Raw genomic sequence first — 8,220 nt, 5'->3', positions numbered from 1 at the left:
GTGTTGGGGGGGGGGGGGTTTCTCTGGTAACGACAGCAAACAATGAAGGAGGGTTACGTCTTCGCTTCAGAACAGCTGTTTCCAAAATGGAGTTAGCCTTATCCCAGCCAATCAGAGCGGTGGGTCTCCCAGTCAAAACTCCCACCGCCGTGGGCTGAAATGAGGGATAAATCGGTCGAGGAAAAGCCGCTACGAAGAGCTCATACAGACTTTCTAGGGGCGATGTAAAGATATATCTCTGCTCTGAACAACGATTTTGCCATGGAAAGACTTCCTTCATTGGTCAGAACATGTCGCCCTTTGTGAACATTTGACCATAACACGATTACTTACAGATGACCCCCCCCCCCATAGAAGAGGTGACGAAAATAGCACTGTACAAATCTCCATTTGAAATTGGGTTTATTGTCTTAATACTTACAGTGAACACTTTTCAACTTGATGAAAATGTTGTGGAAAAACAAGTCAAGCTGAAAAATAACAATATACCTAATATTTGGAATGCAGCTAAAAAGAGCAAATAAAATTAGGTAGAGGCTTCACAATCAAAACAGGTGCAACAGTGTTATTGCACATTCCCCATCTTCTTAAACAGATCGTTGTAACGTTTGGCAGATCGGATATCAATGGCAGTCAATGTTCAGTGTTCAAGCACTGAAATTCCCCATATGATGTCTACTATCAGTCATGGCCCTGTGTTAAGACTGAGTGATGATACACAGGCAAAATGGTTGAATGTTGGTGTAAAATGCATAAGGACGCATAAGGCAGATTATCTTAACTTTGAAAAGTAGTCATCTAATTAGTTTACCTGAAATCCACTAAACCGGCATCATCGAAGTATCAACTAAATCATCAACTATATAAAGGCCCTGGAATTCAAATATGAGCTACTTATACAGCATGAACATTTAAATCTATCACATTAACAACAGCAATTGGATATTTACATTTACCAGCCTACACGAGGATTAGTTTAGCGATTTATATGCAAGACAAGACCTGGTGACAATGCCCATGAATATTGCTTTGGTACATTTGTTTTTAAGATAATTTATCTTCTGTCCACGGCAAATTTTTTGGACTTTTTTCAACAAAATAAGGCAATGTATCAGGTGGCTACACAAAATCGTATTTCAACCTTTGAAGGGGTGCAGGTCAATATGACTGTGCAGATAGACTAGGAATAGCCTACATACAGCTTACAGATACCCAACTTTTTGACAATCTGTGCATTTAAGGGGCCTACTGAGAAGTTTTCCTCTGTGGAGTACAATGGGGACGAACTCATACGAGACCCCAGTTATGGATAAATGTGCGTCAGCTCAAGTCAACGTCTTTACCTGAGCCTGAAGCTGCCGTGGAAGTATGACAAAATTGCTAGGCTGTGTGGAGAATGAAGAGCACTTTTTGGCTCATGTGATGTTGCTTAGTTAATAAAATAAATATGTACAGTATTGGCAACATGCCCTGTAAGACTCTGAAGACATACTTTCACAAGAGACAGCAAACGCTGTCTCTCTGAGCCATGTCAGTGTGACTATGTGTTAGTAACAGTAGTACAGTTGAGAGCGCAGCCCCCTAAAGGAATCCTCGTCCTGCCCAGTGGCCTGTTCTCCTTCATACAGCATCGAGTCTGGGAGCATTACCCCCTCTAGTGGATCTGGCTGGCAGAACTCCACTATAAACTCCTCCTCTGAGTCCAGTAGTATGCTTGACCATGCAGACATGTCCAGGTGGCCCGCAGTGCCGCCATACTCCTCGGGGAGAACCGACCGGGGGATGTTTCTGTGCAGGGAGCGCAGGTCTGAACCGTGGAGGATGTACTGTATATGAAGACAGAGAAATACACCATCACAATGGCCTCATCATCAGGCTTGCAGTCAGGTTCATTACTCATAATAAAACTAAGCAGCCCTTCACTCACAGACAACTTGTCCATTAGGCCTAGTTAGGTGACTGGCCAGAGCAGAGGTGTAAAAACCAGATCCAGAAAGTAAAGTCCAAACTGTGTATTTGCTCCACTCATGTTATAAAACCAGCTGATTTCATTAATTACCCTACCTTGTTAAGAGTGGTGTTGACTTGAATCTGCTGGTGTAGTGCATGGGAGGAGCAAATACACGGTTTGGATTTTTAACTTCTGGACCTGGTTTTTACACCTCTGGCCCAGAGATAGATTATACCCTAGGCCAAAAGTTGACAGTTACCTGCCGCTGACTGCTGTCTCTTGTAACTCTCTGTGATCTACTGCACAGCACCAGTGTACCTAAACAACAGGCCTGGTTACTTCTTGGCTCAAGGGAAATATTAGTGTAAAATAGTCTTTAATTAGTATGACTACTAAGGCCCATTTCATTTAGTAGCTGCTGGTCTGTGATTTGTAGCTTCCTGCCATCGCATTTAGTATGAAGGTGACAAAATGTCTTTAAAAAAGGCCAATGAAAGCATGCATACTGTAACTTGATGCATGCTCAATAATCCAGGTAAGAAAATCAAAGAAGGTTGAATCAGTTCATCTGGATACAACGTTTATTGACAGATACATTTCATCACTCATCTAAGTGACCTCTTCAGTCTAAACTGCAGATACCTGCAGTCAGTTTAGCCTGAAGAGGTCACTTAGATGAGTGATGAAATGTCAATAAACGTTGTATCCAAATGAATTGATTCAAGCTTCTTTGACATGTATACTGTAGATTAATTAAGTTTTAAAATGATACCAAATATCAGTCACTTGGCAGACACACTAGGAATTATACACTTGAGATTGTTTTGTCAGCCTAAATTTATTCTTCACATTCATTTACCTTCTCCACATGGAATTGCAATATACAGTAATGTTACCACAGTAATGTCGCCAATGTCCAACACAGCTGCAGAATGCACTGGAAATCATGAACATAATTCCAAGGGTGTGTGTGTGTGTGTGGGGGGGGGTTGTCCATATTTCTCTGCAAGTGAGAGATGTTCTCAGATCAACATTTGACATGATGTCCCGGTGCTGTCAAATAATTTATCCAACCAGGTTCACATTAAATGGTTATGGCATGGTTAGGGTTAGCCTTAAGTAAACATATCAAATGTTGATCAAAGAACATCTCTCACTTGCAGAAATCAGGACATTTATGGGGGGGTATGTGTTCCACTCAATGTTCAAAGAGGGTGAATTTGTCCCTTCCAATGTCATTGATTGAAAAGAATTTCACTTTTAACCTGAATTGAATTGACTGTGTGAACACATTTGCCTGTCCATCACCAGTGATGTCAGTATTCTGTGCACCTCTCAAACTCAGTTTATTTTCTTTCTTGTAAAAAAAAATCCATCTCTCTGTTAATCCATACTATTTTTCCTCCCTTGCTGTGCACTAGTGCCCATTTTGGTGGCGTTTGGAGGCGCTTTTCTGTCTCCCCAACATTGCCTTGCTTGTTTTAACATGATATATAATATTGAATAGAATTCAGAATGACAACAACCGCATCATAAATAACTGGGATGTAATTATCACTTAGTACAGTGGGGTCATGGCTTTCACTAAAATTGTTGAAATGATGCTTTTCTAAATGCTCTACAGCCAGTCACAACAGAATAATGTTGGAATGTAGGAATGTGTGTAACATGCAGGAATTTCATCCCTGCTCCACTGACCAGATTAAATCATCAATTACTATGGAGCATAGGCTGTTTGAAAAAAAAAAGATTCAAAAGACTCAAAATACTAATATTTTCAACACAAATGAGTCAGAGACAAAACAATGAACAAAGCTTACCCTCTCTGCCATCTTCTCCTTTAGAAAAGGCTTAATTATTGCAAAAATCCCTTTGAAAATCCTGGGCTCGTTAATTATGTTAACGGCCTTGATTCTGATTGGGAACCCATCCTGTGAATTGGAGTAGAAAATGTATTGTTAACACTCACAGATGGTCATTGTCTAATGTATTTTTTTGTGTTTATGCATAGTTTTCTTATACTCATCAATCAACCCTCTCCAAACATACAGTGCAAAATTAGTGATGTTGTGAATGAGTTGGAAGTTATTGTTTTCCATAATATACTGTTGAAAAAAGATTAATCTTTAAAGCTGTGTAATTTCTGAGTTAAATGACAATTGGAGTCTGTCAGGCATTTTATATCAACAACAGTCTTTCACAATATTGGACAAGGAGAGGGTGTTCGGGTAGCGTGGCGGTCTATTCCGTTGTCTACCAACACGGGGTATGCCAGTTCGAATCCCCGTGTTACCTGAGGCTTGGTTGGGCGTCCCTACAGACACAATTGGCCATGTCTGCGGGTGGGAAGCCAGATGTGGGTATGTGTCCTGGTCACTGCACTAGCACCTCCTCTGGTCAGTCGGAGCGCCTGCTCGGGGGAGGGGGAATTGGGCGGAATAGCGTGATCCTCCCACAGACTACATCCCCCTGGTGAAATTTTTCACTGTGAGGTGAAAAGAAGCAGCTGGTAACTCCTCATGTATCGGAGGAGGCATGTGGTAGTCTGCAGCCCTCCCCAGAACGGCAGAGGGGGTGAAGCAGTGACCGGGACAGCTCAGAAGTGTGGGATAATTGGCCAAGTACAATTGGGGAGAAAAAGTGGGGGAAAAAATCCCCCCAAAAAAAACAAAACAAAACAATATTGGACAAGGAGATACTCTTGGAAAATTAAGATATTCTTTTCCATTTGTTCTGCTACACTACTCTAAAGTGGCATTCACGTTACAGTGCAAGAATGGCTTTGCAAGACATTTCTTACCTGGAGAATGCTCACAACTTTCTTGGCCAGGAAGGGGCCTGGGTTGGATGCTTGGGACATGCCTACCCCAGTGTAGTCAGCTAAGATAACAATTCCATTCACTTGGGTTTCCTCAGGCTGGATTAGCTTCTCCAGAGTCAGATAAATTGCCCTCACATTTTCAACAAATGGATAATCATTTGGTTTCCATTTGCCTGTAAAAAAACATATGAATCATCATATATCATCAGTGCTGCATGTCCTGAGAATATTGAGTGACAGGATTAGTCATATAGCGTAGTGACAAACTGCAAACAAAGGAGGGTGCCAAAAATGTATTACGGTTCCAACTTGAAAAATCCAGCAACCAATGCCATCCTAGACACAGTGGTAAATGGTTGACTAAAGGTTTGGTCTTGTTGCACAACTCTTTACCCTGGTATAACGAATCTTGCTTTCATAAGGACTGAAACATAAACCTGTAATTCATTACTGTTAAATTGGTTTATATTTCTTAGTGCTTTTACCTTACTGCAATATGCATGTGTGTTACAGTGAGGCCCATGTTTTCTCCACCATACAGTCAACCCAATGTGTGCCCAGTGTGAATTACACCTGTGTGAACAACCACCACCATGTTTACACTGCCCCCCTACGGCTTGAAGTGATACTAACAAAGACAATAAGACTAGCTTAGACAAAACTGAAAACACTTATAGATGAAACACTGTAGCTTATGTAAAGAGATAGGTAAAAACGTCTTTAGTGTGGGTTCTGCATATGTAATGTAAAACTGTCTGCCCATCATTCCATTTTAAATGCCACTTTTGAAGGCAAGGGTTGTAATGGCATCGAGGCAGGTGAAGCAGCTTTAAACATCCCTTCCCCCCACTAATGTCCTCCAACTTCCCCTGGAGATTCCCAAGGTGTTACCAGGCCATCTGAGCGATCCCTGTGTGTCCATGGTCTGCCCTAACTTTTCCTCCAAGTCAGCCGTGCTCAGAATACCTCCAAAGGTTATTCCAGAATTTCCTTACCAGCTGCCTGAACTACCTGTGCAGCTCTATACTGAGCTCCTTACCCTGATTCTAAGTGGTGAGCACCACCACTTCATTTCATCTACTTGTATCTGTAATCTCAATTTCTTGATCACTACTCAGTTTGTGATGTTTGAGGGTTGAAACAAAAGCTGATTGGTAAATTGAGAACTTTGCTTTATGGCTCAGCACTTTTTTGCCACTGTGGTCTGACACAACATACCAGTGCTGCAGTTAAAACAGCTATCTGACTCAGTCTCATGATCCCCTTTTCCTTCACTCATTAAAAAGACTCTGAGACTTAAAGCAGCTGTTGACTCCCTACCTGAGTGGCAAAGAACACTTCAATCTGTCAGTCCTGTTAGTTAAAACTATATTTTTATGAATTTAAATGTTTATTAACTAAATGTTGATAATTAATGAAAGCTGGGACCAACCTGGCCGAAGACAGAGGATGTATCGTCCATTGAGATCTGGGTGTGGCAGGACTGTAAGAAACCCCAGATCCAGCACATGTTTCACAGTCGAGGGTTTAAGGTCCTGGAACACCTCTGGCCATGCCTTCCGACCTGCATGGTAATTGAGGAGCAGCTGCAGAGCACGGTCATAGTCAAACTTCCTGGCTCGCAGGAAACGCAAGAGGAAGGCATCATCCAGCCTGGTCCTGAGATTGGGCTGGTCCTTGTGTCATATAGATAAAAAATAACCCGCCAGTCAAGTGCCCGCAAACACAGTAGAATCAAAAATCCTTTGGTAAACTGAGGATATCGATTGGCAAAATTAAAACACATCATATTGTTTTTATTATTATTATCATTATTAGTAGGGATTTTATTAACAAGGTCCAGATGGTTTTAATTGACAATATAGCCCATCTCACTTTCACAAAGCCCTAAAACGTCCATAAATACCAGCACAAGCAGGGAATATATTGTCAATATAGCAGTGTTTCCCAACCCAGCCCTCAAGGAATGCCTGTTCAGCAGTTGTATCTTTGAAAACCTGCATAGGTATGCCTGCATGCTCTTACTCAACCTATCATATTGTAGCACTTAATTATGCCAGCAGTGCCAAATCTGACATAATTAAGTACAAGCAGGCCTAGCTATGCAGGGTTTCAATGAAACTTCGTGGGACAGGGCGTCCTTATGACTTGGTTGGGAAACACTGATCTAGCACAATACAAAACCTTCAGAATCATGTCTCTCAATGCTTGGACATCCCGAAGACGCCACTCCGGCTTCTCCTGAAGTTCCTCACGGGCCTTGGCCACCAGTTCAGGAGTCAGGGTGCAGGAGTAGATGGGTGGAGGGGGGTGGGGGAACCAGTTGTGTTCCGTAGGCGTTGGTGGTTCCACGGGAGGAGGCGTGAGAGCGATGGACTCATGTTGATCGGCCATGGACAAGTCGGGTCATGGACTAGCTACTTATTATGAATTGTAAAGAATCACACAAATGGTAAAAGCTTAATAAGAGTACAATTTTTTTAAAAAGAAAGAAAAGGCAGTAAGAAAACCCTTTCGTCACCAAGTACTACAGGTCTCTCTCAGTAACCACCATCTGAATTTTTCACTCACTCAACCAGAAATACTGATTTTTGTTAACTTGTCATTCGCAGAAATAGAAATGGTGGGCTACAGAAATAACTTAGCCTACCATTTAAATCTCAATCGAGGAAAAATGTTAGCAAGTATACCTGTGCTCTCAATGTTATTTCAAAAGAGAACTGGGGAGGTTAAATGACAGATAAGTGTCAACAGTCACTTCGCAACCATTCAGAATCTCAGCTAATCATGAACATAACCGATGCAACAGAACAGTCTACCCAAGCAAGACAGAGACTGACCCTAATCAGAATGTGCGTGTTATAGTAATAGTCATCTAAGCGTAATCTAAATTATGTCAAGGAACATATTAAAATGGTGACATGAAGGACCACGGGAAACAACCACGAACCTGTCAGGAAAATCCTCTGGTAAGTTCCGGGTACAGAAATAGCGCTCTCTCATTGGTCAATCTATACCACATGATTCACGCCTTGGATTTCCCTAGGTCTTTTTGCCTTTTGGTGGCAGCCTCGTCGACGTGTGCAAAACAAGGGAATAGTTTTCACAGACATTTTCATTTAAACCACGGTAATTACTGAAACATGTATAGAATGTCCGGTTTATAATTTTTTTACATAATGTTTTACTTCTATGTTTATTTGTAGACAACTATATTATACCTACAACATTTAAACCAATTGTAGGCTACATTTTCCTGACGTTAAGGCTTTTTGTACAGTTATCTGCAGATAAATAAGCGTTCCTTTGTTTAACTTCACTGTTAAAACGGTAGATGGCGGGATTGCCCATAAAGCCTGTCTCCAACGCAATCTGGATGCGTCTTCAAAACTGAATTGACATAGTTAGGTATTTATTCCCTTGCTTATTCTTACTTGGTTGTAATAAA

General features: G+C 41.5%; 1 protein-coding gene across 2 annotated transcripts; it reads right to left on the bottom strand.

Annotated features, from left to right (window-relative positions):
* Positions 1–396: 396 nt before the first annotated feature.
* Positions 397–7,737, bottom strand: ttpal (tocopherol (alpha) transfer protein-like). 2 transcript variants are annotated; one of them, XM_056274623.1, is made up of 6 exons: positions 7,723–7,737; positions 6,957–7,189; positions 6,205–6,448; positions 4,752–4,945; positions 3,772–3,882; positions 397–1,826 (listed from the first exon to the last, which is right to left on the bottom strand). In XM_056274623.1, exons 2-6 carry the CDS (start codon positions 7,164–7,166, stop codon positions 1,548–1,550), a joined length of 1,038 nt encoding a protein of 345 aa, XP_056130598.1. In that variant the 5' UTR covers positions 7,167–7,189; positions 7,723–7,737; the 3' UTR covers positions 397–1,547. The 2 variants fall into 2 exon arrangements, with proteins under 2 accessions (XP_056130598.1, XP_056130599.1); XM_056274624.1 differs by lacking the exon at positions 7,723–7,737 and having other exon boundaries at positions 6,957–7,692.
* Between the last annotated feature and the right edge of the window lie 483 nt (positions 7,738–8,220).

Source organism: Lampris incognitus, chromosome 2 (genome assembly GCF_029633865.1).
Source record: "Lampris incognitus isolate fLamInc1 chromosome 2, fLamInc1.hap2, whole genome shotgun sequence".
Taxonomy (NCBI): Eukaryota; Metazoa; Chordata; class Actinopteri; order Lampriformes; family Lampridae; genus Lampris; species Lampris incognitus.
This window is presented reverse-complemented; position numbering and strand designations above follow the sequence as displayed.

Bases quoted from the DNA above. Each gene is read 5' to 3' on its own strand.
- ttpal (XM_056274623.1), bottom strand. From the start codon at position 7,166: ATGGCCGATCAACATGAGTCCATCGCTCTCACGCCTCCTCCCGTGGAA. The intron at 3,883-4,751 runs GTAAGAAATGTC...TCCAATTCACAG, and splicing joins AAGTTGTGAGCATTCTCCAG to GATGGGTTCCCAATCAGAAT. The intron at 1,827-3,771 runs GTAAGCTTTGTT...CTTCATATACAG, and splicing joins AGGAGAAGATGGCAGAGAGG to TACATCCTCCACGGTTCAGA.